Consider the following 16,591-nt stretch of genomic DNA (forward strand, 5'->3'; position numbering starts at 1 on the left):
TATTCTATTTCCTATTCCACTATTCTATCTAATACTGAAAGTGTGTCTTAGTTCCATTGCATGTATGCCAAGCTGCATCTATAACATCTGCTTCCCAAGTCAAGGTCTTATTTAAAAAAAAAAAGTAATATGCTGGTACAATGCAATAGTAAATCCTATTTGCATCAGGTAAACTCTGAGGTGTTCTGAATTGGATAGCCCAGGCTAGCCTGATCCGATCAGATCTCAGAAACTAAGCAGGGTTGGCCCTGAATAATACTTGAATGGGAGACATCTATGGAATATTAGGGGAGTGACGTGGGCGCAGTCAATGGCAAAACCACCTCTTTTCTTGAAAACCTTACAGGGTGAATGTCTCTTTTGTTGAAAATTGTCCTAAATCAGCTATAACTTGGTGGTGCTGTCCACATCAGTCTGAGGTCCACTGAAAATTCACTCTGACTCTCAGTAAGAAAGCTGCTTTCTCCTAGAGGTAGATGTACTACAACCAATCAAGAACACAATAGAGATGACGCTGTTGGGTTGTTTATTTTAGTTTTTTCAAATTTTAGTATAAGTGAGTCAGTGGAGATGAAGTGGGGGTTACTGTATTGTGATCAATGAATGTAAGGTTCTTCAGAAATAGATTTTCTTAAAACACTTAAGTCTCAGATTGATCATATTGATTAGGGGACTGCCAACTACTTAATCTGTGGGGGAGGGATGTGTTCCTTTTTACAGAAATGAGTTTGCCTGGTCCACACATAATTTGTGTGTATAAGCCTGCTGTGTCTCAGGAGGTAAATGTTTGCTGTAGGAAGAGAAAGGGACTGGTGAGGTCACAAAGGCAACAAGCTGGAAACAAAACCACAAAGCTGGCTGATAGTGGGAATGGAACATAAAGAACATGGTTTTCCCATCCTCTCATCTTTGCGACATCCCTGTGGGGTAAGTCAAGCAAAGAGGGAGGAAAAAAATGGCTCACAGTCATACGGTTCTATCTATTGCATTACACTCTTCTTTATCTTAACCCAAGTGTTGAGAGGGAGTTCTGGACTGCTGTGTTTTCTCTACTTTGCTGCTTTGTCTCCAGGAGCTAGAATGCTGCCCTGTAGAAGAGCTAGCCAGCCATAGGCCCTTAGTTGTAGTGTATGGCGTTCGCAGAGCGCAACCAGTTCATAATGGCCACAACAGCAGAATGACATCAGTCCACCCCAGCCGCGGAGGTAACTGAGAAACATCCAGGTGCCTCCGCGCTGGGCGCAACGATCCGCCAAGCACAGCTTGTGGCGGGAAATACGGCTGGTCGGCATTGGACCGGCCAGCAGGGAGAATAGTCCGGCAACTGTATATATGTGGGATCCGGCCCGCGTGCTCGCTCTCTCCATCTTGTATTGTACCATGGAATAAACTATGTTGCCCTACGCTCGTCTCCAAGCCTGGTACTTTACAGTGGCGACGAAGGTGGGATCCTAGCCTCATCGGCTACGACGGAGACCTTGGGCAACGAACGACCGGACACGACCGCCGCCGCCACCATGGCCAACCAGGGCGGAATCACCGGCTACCTCGAGCCCTTCGACCCTGCAAATCCAGAGGGCTGGGAGTCCTACTCGGAACGGGTCGAGTTCTACCTCCGGGCCAACAAGATCACCGACGCCGGAGCAAAGAGGGATGTTCTCCTGAGCGTCTGCGGGCCAGCCACGTTCGAGATCGCCAAGGGTCTCTCGGCGCCCGCCCGCCTGGCGGAGAAATCCTACGAGGAGATCATCAGGCTCCTCACGGGCCACTTCTTGCCGCAGCCCTCACGGGTGGCTCGCAGATTCATGTTCCACAAAAGGGACCAGACCGCAGGAGAGTCAGCCGCGGACTACTTGGCAGCCCTCCGCAAACTCGCCGGGAACTGCAACTTTCCCCAGCTGGAGGAAACCCTGGCCGACCGATTCACGTGGGGCCTCCGCGACGAAAGGCTCCAGCAGAAGCTCTTCGCCAAAGAAGAGCTCACCCTCCAGGGCGCCTTCAGCGAGGCGGTAGCGTGGGAGAGGACCGCCAGGACGTTCCCCCGGGCCAAGACCGAGACCGCCCACCACGAGGAGCTGAACCCCGAGCACCAGGACGAGGGAGAAGCCTTCCAGACGCGACGCAGGACCCGCCGCCCGAGCTCCACAGCGCCCCTGAGCCCACGAACGGCCGAGTCAGCGCACCAGCGAAAGGGCGAAATGCTCCAGCTGCGGCGACCCCCACGATCGGCGGGACTGCCAGTACCGGACCTGGGACTGCAGAAGCTGCGGGAAGACCGGCCAAATAGAGCGGGCTTGCCGAGCCAAGCCCAACCGCCCGCAACCGACCGCACACCACGAGGCCGCAGAGTCCCACTCCACAGCCTCCACCTCACTTCAGGTACTGAATTTGCCCCTGACCACCCCCAACAAGATAACGATGGCGGTCCTCATAGACGGGGCCCCCTGCACCATGGAAGTGGACTCAGGCTCCTCCATCTCCATAATAGCGGAGGAGACCCTGAGAAGACTACGCCCCGGCCAAGGGCTGCAGCTGCGACCAGCAAATTTCATATTGCGGGACTTCCAGCAAAACCCGGTCCAAATAGCGGGGTGGGCACGGGTGCTGGTGGAGCGGGGGTCCTTCAAAGGCCCCCTAGACATCCTGGTGGTCAAGCGGCCGCTTACCACCCTGTTGGGTCTTGCATGGTTTGGCCCCTTGGGAATCCGAATAGAGGTGGCGCGCACAGCCACAGCAGGAGGGTTCGGGGAGGTGTGCGGAGAGTTCCCTGACGTATTTGATGGGTCGCTGGGTAGTTACAAGGGCCCGGCCATCTCCCTACCGCTCGACCCGACGGTCAGACCGATCCGGCTCAAGGCAAGGAGGGTCCCCTTCGCCTTGAAGCCCAAGATCGAGGCAGAGTTGGACCGCCTAGTAGCCCAAGGGGTCCTGGAGCCGGTCGATTACGCTATGTGGGAGACCCCCATAGTGACTCCGGTCAAACCAAATGGAGACGTGCGGATATGTGCAGATTACAAGTGCACAATTAACAAAGCGCTCCAAGACAACCCATACCCGGTGCCAGTGGTCAGCCACGTGCTGGCAGCCCTGGCGGGGTCTAAGATTTTCGGGAAGTTGGACCTGGCACAAGCCTACCAGCAGCTCCCGGTGGACGCCAAAACGGCGGAGGCACAGACGATAGTTACCCACAGGGGGGCATTCAGGGTGAACAGGTTACAGTTTGGGGTCAGCGTGGCTCCGGGAATCTTCCAGAGTATAATGGATGCTCTCCTTAAAGGGATCCCCGGAGTCCAGCCGTTTTTCGACGATGTTTTAATCGCCGCCCCGGACCCCGAGGAATTCCGCAACCGCCTCCGGGAGGTGCTCCGCCGTTTTCAAGCCGCTGGACTAAAAGTTAAAAGGGAGAAGTGCATGCTGGGGGTGCCGCGGGTGGAGTTCCTGGGATTCGCAGTGGACGCGGAGGGAATCCACCCGACCGAGGAAAAGACTAGGGCCATCGTTCAAGCCCCTGCCCCCACGTGTAAAGCGGAGCTACAGAGCTTCTTGGGGGTCCTCAATTTCTACCACACGTTCATACCCCACAAGGCGGCCCTCGCCGAACCCCTACACCGGTTACTGGACAAAAAAGCTCCATGGGTGTGGGGGAAGAAGCAAGCCGCCGCCTTCCAGGCAGTTAAGGACGTCCTGTTCTCCAACGCGGTGCTGCACCACTTCGACGAGCGCCTCCCGGTCATCCTGGCATGCGATGCATCGCCGTACGGGGTGGGCGCTGTCCTGGGGCACCAGTTACCGGATGGCCGGGAGGTCCCGGTCGCATACTACTCACGCACCCTGACTTCGGCGGAACGGAACTATGCGCAAATCGACAAGGAGGCCCTGGCCATAGTAGCGGGGGTCCATAAATTCAACGATTATTTGTATGGGCGCCGGTTCACAATAGCGACGGACCATAAGCCGCTTTTGGGTCTGTTGGCCCCAGACCGCCAAACCCCCCAAATCCTGTCCCAGAGGGTGTTGAGGTGGAATCAATTCCTCAACTCGTACACCTACACGCTGGTACACAGGGCGGGCAAGGCAATGGGTCACGCGGACGCTCTCAGCCGGTTGCCGCTCCCTGACACAGGCCCCGATCCAGCCCCAGCACACCAGGTCATGTCAATCGAGTCACTTCCGGAGCAGCCCCTCCACGCGGCGGAGGTGGCTAGAGCCACCGGAAAAAACAAAACCCTAGCATGGGTGCTCGACTGGGTGGTGAGGGGGTGGCCAGAGGGGGACATGGGGGAAGAGTTCAAACCCTACAAAATGCGAAGGGAGGAACTCGCAGCCCACAAAGGGTGCCTACTATGGGGGAGCAGGGTAGTGGTCCCCCCCCCTCTACAGAAACGGGTCTTGGAATCACTCCACGAAACACACCCAGGCATAGTGAGAATGAAGGCCCTGGCCAGGAGCTACGTATGGTGGCCGGGGATGGACGGGGAGATAGAGAACTGGGTCCGGAGATGCAGCACATGCCAGGAGTCGCGGCCGGATCCACCCAGCGCCCCGGCTACACGGTGGGAGACCACAAGGAAACTGTGGTCCCGGCTCCACATTGATTTTGCCGGGCCGTTCCAGGGACAGATCTTCCTAATCATTGTAGATGCATACACAAAATGGTTAGAGGTCATCCCCGTAGGGTCTACCTCGTCAGCAGCAGCCATTAGAGCACTACGCAGGGTCCTGTGCACCCACGGTATTCCGGACACCATAGTCTCGGACAACGGGGCAGCGTTCACCTCGGGGGACTTCCAGGCGTTCCTCCAGAGGTACCTCATTAGACACATCCGGTCAGCTCCCTTCCACCCGGCCACCAACGGCCAGGCCGAGCGGATGGTCCGAACAACAAAAGAGGCCCTGGGCAGAATAGTGCAAGGCGATTGGGACCACCGGCTAGCCGCGTTCCTCTTCGACAACCGGGTCATTCCAAACCCAGTCACCGGGGTCAGCCCAGCCGAGCTCCTCATGGGACGCAAGCTCACCACAAGGCTAGATCGGCTAAACCCCGACAGAGCCCCCGACATGCGAGGGTCCCCGGAGGTCAGAGACGCGGCTAGGGGGTTCTTCGCGGGGGACCCAGTGTTCGCCCACAACTACGCTTCAGGCCCAGAGTGGGTAGCCGGGCGGGTACTACGGGTCGTGGGTTCCCGCCACTACGAGGTATCCACTGAGGGGGGCCAGATCCTACACCGGCACATCGACCAGTTACGCCGCCGGACTCTCCCAGAGGTACCCACGGAAACGAGGGAGGGGGCAGGGTCCGAGGGGCACCCAACGACCCCTGCACCAGCACCACGGCCACACACACCGGCAGAGGCGGACCAACCCTCGGACCCTGACCCACAACCCACCAACGCTCAAACCCCCGGGGAAACCCCAGATGCGGAAGTAGCCCCGGCACCACAAGCAACTCCTAGGCGTTCAACACGGGAGCGCCGGCCTCCCGCCTACCTCCAGGACTATGTCACTAACTAAGGGGGGAGGAGTGTAGTGTATGGCGTTCGCAGAGCGCAACCAGTTCATAATGGCCACAACAGCAGAATGACATCAGTCCACCCCAGCCGCGGAGGTAACTGAGAAACATCCAGGTGCCTCCGCGCTGGGCGCAACGATCCGCCAAGCACAGCTTGTGGCGGGAAATACGGCTGGTCGGCATTGGACCGGCCAGCAGGGAGAATAGTCCGGCAACTGTATATATGCGGGATCCGGCCCGCGTGCTCGCTCTCTCCATCTTGTATTGTACCATGGAATAAACTATGTTGCCCTACGCTCGTCTCCAAGCCTGGTACTTTACATTAGTGGCTGAAAATATTCATCCCTGGGCTAGAGGATGCTCATGGATTGCCTCTTGGCTCTCTCAGATGCGGAGAAATCCATGGGTGAAACATACTGCAATATTCTCTTTTCTTTACCTGTTTTAGTTTAAGCCATTTAAATTACACTGTCATCTAGTTTGGTCAAATTTGTACCAAGAATACATTTTAAAATAATTTGGTTTAAAATGTAAGTAAATTTGCCCTTCTGTTGCTGGAATTTCTGCTCAGAACAGAAAGATGCCTGAGTTCTTTAAAGTGCCTTAAAAGAACTATCCTTAAAGGGAAAGTGAACTATCCTTAAAGGGAAAGTGAAGGTGACTGTAGAATAAGTACTAATCTCCTAGAAGGAATCAGATGAACTAGAAATCCTTCTCAGGCATGTTGTCCTTTGTATGTTTTTCAAGATTATTCAAGTTAGCAGTCCTCAAAAGTGCAAGAAAGGATAAATAGCTGACAATTAGGGAAACTGAGGTGGCATCTTGATCACCAGAAATTGAGTCTTGGTTTTTTGTGTTGGGTACTAGTTGTTGACCCTGGTGCCAACCATTGTCTGAATGAGCTATCAGACATCCTCAGAGGACTGTTGGAGTTGGAGACTCCCAGACTGGGGCAGAACAATCCTGTGCCACACCTGTATCACAGTGGCTGCTGTAACTACAGCAGCACTTGTCTATTCCCTATGGTCATAAATTAATTACACTGTGGCCAGCAGACAAAATCAGTGGCTTTGCAGTGTTTTCTCATAGTAACTGGGGTCTATAGAAACCATATTGCTGTGGTCAGTGGAGATATTATGTGGAGGCAGTGACATTATGATGGACATGGCCACCAGAACTAATCAGGGAGGGCCATGTTGCAAGGGGGTGGAGTTCAGCATCCATTTCAGGCAGAGAATGGAGAGGGGCAGGCCACAGGAGTTCTTATCTGGAGCACATCCCCCACCTCTTTAAAGGGACCGACTCCTGTGAGCTGATCCAGGCATCTGATAGTGGGGAAGGTGTTTGAGCTGTCTACCCCACAGGCATCCACAGCTGCCTCAATGCCCATGCAGAGCATAGGGTCCCCAAAGGGCAGAAGGAGAAGGGTGTGGGTTTGTTGTTTTTACCCTATGCATTTGCTCACCAGAGGGTGTGCTTCCCAGCAGCCCAGCCATTCCTGCATCACCTCTGTCAGTGACGGAGTAGGAGATGGGGCCGCTGGGGTGGACTCATATGTGAAGGCATGCAGCACCACCCTCAGATCCCCCAATTCCCTCCTCAGTGGTCTTGGAGTGGAACGACCATCATTCTGTCTCCCAGGAGGTGATCTATGTCTCCCAGATCTAGTCTTATGCTCTATCGCCCTTCTCCTTTTGCCCTTCGAATATCCTGTGCTCTGTGTAGGCATTGAGGCAGTTGCGGATGCCTGTGGGGAGGACAACTTAAACTTCATCCCCACTATCAGGTGCCTGGATCTACTCACAGGAGTTGGTTCCTTTAAGGGGGTGGGGGACTCCTAATGAGCGGAACTCCTGTGGCCTGTCCCACAGATGTTTCCTCTTGGGTGACCATCATTCCACTTTGGGTTCTGCGGTTCCAGAGTAATCAGTGCCCAGAGACTGTCCTTCCAAATACATTCTGCATTCACCACTACTTCCATGTGTAGTGATGTATTACAATGGAAACCATGAAAGTCATTTGTCAGTCCTGGCTACCAGCATGTTCAATGGGCATACCCCCCCTAAACCTCACTCCACCCTTCCCAAAATGTGCATTGACTCCCCCCAAGCCATTAACTCTAGGGACCTCTGTGATCCACTGCCTCAGTTATCCCCTTCACATATGTTCCCCCCCCCCCCCCCAGGTTATAGAAGTCCCTCTTCCTAGAGCAGAAACACAGTTATGAACTTCACTCTGTTTCTGACCTTTCTCCCCCAAATGACTTACATCATTCTCCTCTCCCTTTCTTTATGGTCAGAACAACTCTGTGAAGTTGGATAGACTGAGAGTGTGCAGCTGGCCCAAGACCACCCACCCAGCTTCCCTGGTACAAGTGGAGAAGGGAATCTGGGTCTCCCAGAGCTAGCCTTGTGCTCTAACCACCATACCAACCTGGCTCATTCACCTAGACCACCCTCTGGCCCCATACCCTCTTCACACAGTGACCTGTGTGTTGTCAGGTCAGTTTTGAAGGTGCTGCTGGGTCCCACTCCCCGCTATGTTTTGTAGGTGATAATGACCAGTAGGACCTGCACAACTATCCACAGCCACCCAAGACACCGGAGAGCCCTCCTCTTAGACATGTCCTTGGGAAGCTCCCGGGGGAGTCACAGATGAGCTGAGGAGGGAGTAAGGCAGGGAGGGGTGTGGAGCTGCTGTCATGTATCAGGCAGAGACAGTTGTGGCGTAACACATACTTTATTGAACTGCAAACCATAGCGAGGTGCGAAGACTCCATTCGCTTCCTCCCTGAGGCCACAGGGATCCAGCATGGTATGCATCTAAGTGGGATGGCATTGCAGGTGGAACTTGGAAGGGGTGGCCAGGTACTCCACTCTACTTCAAGAGGAGGGCTAGAACCGCAGTGTGTGTGGTTCGCCACACTCATAAGTCTTCCTGTTGAATCTTCATCTACAGAAAAGTAAAATAGATATGTCAAGCAGGCAAGTGCAAATGCAGCCCCATGGTAGGGAGCTTTGCCATGAGCCTCCCTTGCAGCATGTGATGGTACCATCCAAATTACAATCTGAAGAAGTGAGCAGTGACTCACGAAAGCTCATATCCTACCACACATTTTGTGAGTCTTAAGACAGTAGCTGTCATAATGTAAGGAAGGCAATGAAGTTCCCAGTTCAGATCTCTCTGCCATGAACACTGTCTAGCCCAGGGGTGTCAAAGATGTAGCCCATGAGCCACTTCCAGCCCACACAGGGCTTAAATCCACACATCACCACCCCAGCAACGTCGTCCTGCTTCTTTTTCAGGGCTTCTACTGCAGCCACACCATAACTGCCTTTTCCCCAGCTCCCTCAGTGGCGCCTTGCTTCCTGTTGCCTGCCTACCTGCCTCTTCCTCTCTTCTCTCTCACTCATACATGCATACAGAGAGCGTGGCTGCTTCCTGCTTTGTGGAAGAGAGATGAAGACAAGCCTCTTACAGAACATACAGATTCTGCTTCCTTCTTAGGACCTTCTCCTCTTTTTTGTGGGGAGGGGAGGAAAGAGAGAGAAAACAGCTTTCTTCCAGGTGTAAGCTTTTGTGTGTAAGCACACTTCTCCTCTCCTCCCCCTCCACTTTCTGTGGGGTGGGTTTCTTTTTTTAAAGAAGTAATCAAGTTTGATTCTGCTTTTTGAGGGAGGTTCCATTTTTAAAAAACCCCTCCCCCCAAAAAAACCCCTTTCTAATGCATTCTGGGGGGGAAAGGAGAGGAGAGAGCTCCAATCCAGTGAACCAGGAACTTTTCAGTGGCTTTTAGGAGGCTTTCATTGTCTGGATTTATTGATACAAAAAATACAAGGGGGGAGTGGAGAAGAGAGAGATTCCTACTAGACTGTTTATTGCTCTTTGGCCATGCATCTTCCCCTTTCAAATGTCTTTGCTTCTTTTCCAGAAATGGGGGGAAGGCTAAATAAGCCATTCTCCTTCCCACAGTTGATGTTCATATGCAGTGCTGCCTCTAAGCTGTGGATTCTTGTGAGCAAAAACTGGAGTAATATTTTGGACAGGTCATGGTTTGAGGAAAGTTGTGTGTGTGTGTGTGTGTGTGTGGTTTGGGAAGGGGGATAGGGAGCTTTTTTTCCTGGAGATTGCATTGCCTACAGTCAGAAAATGCCAATTTGCCCTGCGAAAGTAAAATCTTTGCTGGTGAAGTTGCAATGGCAAGGAGGCAGTGTGGAGGAGTTTGAATTGCTTTCACTTTGCAAGCCACAATATTTCTTTTTGGGAGGTGGGATCAAGCTGGAGGAAGGAGACTATCTTCCTCCCAGCCATGGAGCCAGAGTGTGGATGGCTGCAACTTTGGAGAAGGTGGTAACTGTAGAGAGGTGCTGGAGGAGAAAACTATTTATTATTGGAAGCATCACTTCAATAGTTCCTCCCCCTGGATCTCCCCTTCCACACACCTCTGTGCAGAGGTGTTCTCTTGCTCGATATCTATAGGTTTCTTAATGTAAATCCTACAAATGTCTTTGCTTCTTTTCCGGAAACGGGGGGAAGGCTAAATAAGCCATTCTCCCACAATTGATGTTCATATGCAATGCTCCCTCTAAGCTGTGGATTCTTGTGAGCAAAAATTCTACTTTGTGAGCTACCTGCACTGAAGCTGTGAGTGAATGATTTGGCTACTGCATAAATTAGTTTGCTCTGGGGCCATCCTTCCTGAGCTAAAGGCAGAAATGTTTGAGCCATGCTAAAAAACTGTGAGCTGGCTCACACTAACTCAGCTTAGAGGGAACCCTGCTCATATGAGAAAAATGGAAAATTAATTCTTAAATAGACATCAAGTTTTGGATGAGGGAAAGACAAGAAAGACTGTGCTAGGTTTCTGTAAAAGGAAATCAGGGAGATACGCATTAGGGGGATAAAATTCTCTCATGCTTCCTTCTCTCAGGCAAGGCTTTTTATAGAGAAAGAGCCCAGCAGGGACTCATTTGCATATTAGGCCACACCCCCTGACAATCACCATTGTTTCACACAGGGCTTTTCTGTAGAAAAAGCCCAGCAGGAACTCATTTGCATATTAGGCTACACCCCTGGACACCAAGCCAGCCAGAACTGCTTTCCTGTGTGTTCCTGCTCAAAAAAAGCTCTGCTTCTCTGTATCAGTACTTCTTACATACTCAGGGAAATGCTGATTGCCACTTCGGGGTCAGGCAACAATTTTTCTCCAAGCCAGTTTGGGCAGGAATCCCGGAGGTTTTTTGCCATCTTCAGGCATGGTATACTAACAGGAGTGAAAAAAACCACTGTGCAACAAAATTATAACAATAATTGCGGAGAGGGCGGGATATAAATTTAAAGTAATAAATAAATAATAAATAAATGTATATTCAATGTATGAATCCTATTTTGTGTGGTTTTTGTTTACCCATCATCCATACATAATCATACTACCATGATGCACAATGACATAATGAAGCAATACACATACAATTTAGCAGGAGGACAATACAATATTCCACATATAATCTGATGGAATATAATTTCTATACATGTACAGTCCATTTCAAACATCTGTCCTTTCTCAAGGGCATAAGTTCTTTAAATTTCACAAACTCCTCTGTGCGGGCTCTCATAGAGCTGTAGTAACTTTTCAGAAGGATCTTGGAAGTATTTACAGTGGTACAATTCCTCAAATGTTCTACAATAAAATTAATACAAAATTCATATATTCTATAAAATACCTAAGAATTACATGTCAAATTGAACGGAACCTTGTTTATTACTCACCATCATGGAAGATAATCTAAATCCTAACTTTATCATGGTAGAACGCTAAAGCAGTTTTATCAGCAATCATTTCAAGTGACGTTCAAAGGAAGTAACATTCCTATTTTTTAAAAAAAGATCTAAATCCACTAATGAAATACAGGCGGTGCAGCTGTATCCCTAGTATTTAAAGCTACACTGTCATTTTAGCCAGTACATTCCAAACTTAACATTATGACAGAATCCAGTACATCAATATATCACAATTTACAAATAGCATGAGAGATTAAACTCCTGATTAAGTCCCCATGGTTCCATGGTTCTAAACCTGTGAATATACCTAGCTTCTTTTTGTAATAGACTTTTTTGAATGTCCGCCTTATTATATTGAATGGTGTTTGTAAATGACAAAAGCTAAGCTCATCAGCAGTATATACAAATTCATTATAATGTTGGACCAGAGGCGCATCTAAAATATTGTTACGGATGCCCAACTTGTCTTCCATGAGCCTGACCTTAAGGGGCTCATGGAGTAACCTATGTAGAGATAGCCTCATGGACAGAATGTCCCATAGATCACCCAGCGGCTATTACAATTGGCTAAAAAGTCAAGTTTTAATGAACCCCCCTGGCTGATGGCAAAATTCCTTAATTTCTAGTGCATTTTGACATACAGTGCAATTATTACATTTTAAAAATTCTTTTGCTTTATACATGCCCCCCTGGCTGATTAGACAATCTGCTTTAACTAATTGATCTTTCAGATTTCTAGGACATCTGTATGCCACCATAGACTTCTTACAGCCTGGTATATGTGACAATAAATGCTAATGTCTCCAAACTATATTTCTGATAGCTAAGGATCTGGTGTTATATAACAGGCTAAATATAATGCTGTTACCCTTTGATTTTACAGTATTCTGCGTTAAAAATGCTTGTCTATCAGCCTTTAGTGAGCTTCTTAAACTATCTTTAACTACCTTGTTGGGATAATCTCTCCGTAAAAACTGATGTTCTAACTGTGCTGCCTCTTTAAGGAAGTCACCTTTATCAATGTGGAGCTCCTCCTGAGTCGGAGGAACTGGCCATAGGGTAGATTGCATTTCAGCGCCTCAGGATGAAAAGATGTATAACATAAATAAGAATTGCGGTCTGTAGGTTTTTAACATACTTTAAATGCTATGCTGTTGTGCTCTGCTCTATATATAACGGTATCCAAAAATGGGGTGGAATCAAAGTTGCGGGGGGGGGGGGCGGTGGTGGTGGTGGAATCTGATGTTAGGATGTAGTGAACTAGTTATTAAGCCATTCCAAAAATGCTGGCAGTGTTTCTGTTTGGGCATATAGCAAATAATCAACTAATTGATCAACTAATTTTTGAAAAAGGGGTTCACCTCCGGACACAGAATTGTCCTCTCTTCTCGTATAAATAGATCTGCAATTGATGATGCTACTGGGCTGCCAATTGCTATGCCATATACTTGTATATATAATTGTTCTAGTACTTCTGTATAGAATTATCTAATATGATGTCACACAGGTCCATTAAAAAGTATGTGGGTACACTCGGGGCATGGAGGAGGGGTCACTGGGGATGTGGAGGGGGGAGGTGTTTGTGAATTTATTGTATTGTGCAAGGGGTTGAATTAGATGATTCCGGGGGTCCTTCTAACTCTATGAGTCTGTGATTCCCTGGCATTGCTGCTGCCTCCTTTCTCATTACCAATGCTGGTATCTTCATGCCTGCTTTCCCTCTGCATATCACACATAATCTAATCAAGCTGCTATTGCCATTCAACATCTGAAATCACCTTTATCAAGTTTATATTTCCAGTACCTAGTGTTGCATTTTGTGGCACGCATCGCCTGGCCCAACAAAGTGACATTTATGTCAGATCACCCAACAGTTGGCTAAAAGGTCAAGTTTTAATGAACCCCCTGACTGATGGCAACATTCCTTAATTTCTAGTGCATTTTGACATACAATGCAATTATTACATTGTAAAAATACCTTTGCTTTATACATGTTCCCCTGTCTGATTAGACAATCTGTAGAGATAGCCTCATGGAGAGAATGTCCCATAGATAACACCAACAAAATAACCTCTGGTCTAGCCTGACCCTCTCTTTGCAGGTCATCTGCTTATTTGCAGTTTGAAAATTACACTGGGCTACCTTATCAGACTGTTGTGAGGATTACAACATTATAACATTGTGAAGGGCTTTGAACACTGAAAGGGCTCTATAGATAGAGATAATTGCTTTATAAATATTGGAAATCAATGCTAATTGAATAAATCACAAGTGAACAAATTTTTTAAAAGATATTTGATATCTTGGTTTTAATATTTTTTTCTTCTGGAATTCTTATAATGGGTCTCAAGAGTCATGAAGTATTAATTGCAAACTGGTACAGAATATTTACTTAAAACTGGTTTTGGAACTGTTCAGTATTGTTACATTTTTACTTTCAGCTGATTAAGTGTAGTTAAGGTATTACAGAAAAATAGACAGTGCCTACTGATGCTTAGCTATTCCATTATTATGAAGACTAGCGGTACATTGTTGTACCTAACAAGCGACCACTATAATGCAAACAGCGTCCAAATAGCGTTTTTCTTCTTATACTTTAAAAAAAAACTTGTGAGTTTTATCCAGCTAAACACTTAGCATTCTCACATTGGAATCTAAAGACTTTAAAGGCCTGAATTCACCATAAAAATACTTATTTGGCTTTTTTACCTAATGTGAGTAGTAACTGTTGGAGAGTTCAGCTTACTCATTTTAATTTTTTTTGTATGTTTCAGTGACTTCTTCGAACGAACCATTCTCTGTAACAGCCTTGTGTGGAGTTGTGCTGTTACTGGCAAGCCTGGACTCACATATCAGGAAGCATTAGAATCAGAAAAGAAAGCCAGACAAAATCTTCAAAACTTTCCAGAGCCACTTATTGTTCCAGTTCTGTACTTGGTTACACTTACCCGTCGCTCGCGACTTCATGAAGTTTGTGATGACATCTTTGCTTATGTCAAAGACCGTTATTTTGTTGGTGAAACTGTGGATGTACTTAGGAATAATGGTGAAAGGTAGGTTTCGTTGATATTTACTTGTCTTGACAGATGTGCATGAAAGGGTTAATTGGTGTAGTATTAGCTGCTGTTGATCCATCTCCTTGTTTCCTGACTTAAGATGACTTTGACAGATTCACCAGTTCACTGACAAATACACAGCATTATCCTAGTGATTATAGTTCTTCAATTGCTTTACTGAGCCTATAGGAAAGATGGATTATAATATATACACAAAAAGAATACCAAGTGACAGAATATTTCTTTCTGCCTTCCAGTATTTGCTTTAACCATTATATTTGCTTTGACACTAATTCTGATTAATAGTAACTTAATTCCAGTGTAATGAGGATATAGAAATGTAATTCAAACTTGTTTCAAACTTGGATGAAGAACTACAATTAAGTGTAAACCAAGGTTAGTTGTAGCGAGTCATTGTTTTGGATATTTTTAAAAGCTGCTTTGAGCTGCTGTGGTCAATGGGGAAAGTGATGTATAAATATTTTTATAAATTGGGCATTTGATGATAAGATGTATTTGGAGGACCACAGTGGATTAAATGTAAAGAACTTCTGTCTTACATTAAACATTCCTGCCTTTTAATAGTCTAGCCCCCTCCACAACACTAAGTATTAGGCAAATGAAATAATCTAAAATTTGGGTGGGAAATTTGTCTATCTGTAAATTTTAATCATAGCTAAAAGAAGTGCTTTGGAAAGCTGATAGCTTGTTAGAGTTGCCATGTCCAACTCAGAAAATATATGGGAACTTTGGGGGTGGAGCCAGGAGTCTTTCCCATTCCCTAAAATAAATAAAAATATAGCAGTGCAGTTCCCCTGAATACATTCTTAATTTCTTCATTCCCCAGCAGCTGCAGTTACACTAAATGAAAGTGAACACACACACTCACTAAGCAGCCAACCTAAACAGTTTGCAAGCACACACTTTTGTTATTTCAGTAGAGCAATTTACTCACAGAGTTGCTGAATGTAACTGCCTGCTGTATTTCTACCAACGTCTTCAGACTAACAGGAAAATGAAAAGAGCTGCCTAGATGGTGGAGTTTTCCTCCATCCCATAATCAGGTTCTAGTTAACTCCATTGTACTATACACACAACTTCTGAAACTAATGAAAGACAGATGGAGGGCTGTGCTCTCTTACTTTCTCACAGCTTCACACACTCACTGGCAGTGCTGGATTAAACCCCGTAGAGGTATCTAGACAGTCGAAATCTTGGGGGACCCCTCACCAATTATCTCAGTCAGAATACCTGCCCTGCCGCCTGCAGTCCCCATTGCAGCCTGCAGGCACTTTCTTAAAAGCCCCTTTGACAAAGCTGTGGGGGAGAGGTAGAGAGAGGCAAACTTGGCAACAATGCCAGCAGCACCTGCACCAAGCAAGTTGGACAATGAGCAGCTGTGTGTGCAGGCTGGGAGGGCTGCAAGCAGGGGGGAAATGGGGGGGGAGCCAGCTTGGGGCCCCTAAAGGCATGGGGGCCCATAGGCCAGTGCCTGCTTGACCTAATTGTTAATCTGGCCCTGCTCACTGGGAAGAGCCACGTTAGGCTTGCCAACCCCTAAGTCCTAGTAGGGGGTCCCCTGGTTTTGCAGGCTCCTCCCCACCAGGAAAGCTCAGCCCCAACAGCCACCATGTGCCCATAAATCTCATTAGGCTTAGAAGAAACTTGGAAACTGCTTGTGTTTTGGAAGGTGTGTGTGCCTTTAAATCTCAGTAGGAGGAAAGCTGGTGAGTGATGAGCAGGCAAAGCCATGTGGCTTAGCGTTGCCAAGTCCAATTCAGAAAATATCTGTCGTCTTTGGGGGTAGAGCCTGGACACTTCGGGGGTGAAGTCAGGAGACTTTCTCATTCCATAAAATACCCCTGAATACTGTCTTCATTTCCTCATCCATCAGCGCTGCACTTGCACTAACCTCCATGCATTTCAGCTTGGCTGAACTGATTTTTATTCATGTTTTATGGTGCTTTGTGAGAGTGTAGCTAATGTAGAACTAACTTTTTTTTTTTTTTGCCTTTAGTAAATCTAGTAATTAGAACATAGTGAATTAGAATATTTATCTGTTATAAGGTGTTCCTTGGGAAATTGCAAAGGGCCATTGCAAAGTGAGGAAATGTATAATAGTTCTAGGAATATAAATATTTTACTTTTCTAAATATATATTTAAATATAAGTAGATAGATATAAAAAGTTTCCCAGTGTTCCTTCCTTTAAGTATTGGAGTGGCAGCAGGAAATGAACATAAGGT

General features: G+C 47.6%; 1 protein-coding gene across 1 annotated transcript in view; it reads left to right on the plus strand.

Moving 5' to 3' along the window:
- The window catches only part of BAZ1A (bromodomain adjacent to zinc finger domain 1A), a 98,587-nt gene that overhangs the window by 7,261 nt on the left and 74,735 nt on the right, over positions 1–16,591 (plus strand). The window contains exon 3 of the mRNA XM_060262898.1: positions 14,065–14,343. Within this exon, the coding sequence (XP_060118881.1) occupies positions 14,065–14,343 (279 nt within the window). The remainder of the gene's footprint in view (positions 1–14,064; positions 14,344–16,591) is intronic.

Source organism: Heteronotia binoei, chromosome 21, assembly GCF_032191835.1.
Source record: "Heteronotia binoei isolate CCM8104 ecotype False Entrance Well chromosome 21, APGP_CSIRO_Hbin_v1, whole genome shotgun sequence".
Classification (NCBI taxonomy): Eukaryota; Metazoa; Chordata; class Lepidosauria; order Squamata; family Gekkonidae; genus Heteronotia; species Heteronotia binoei.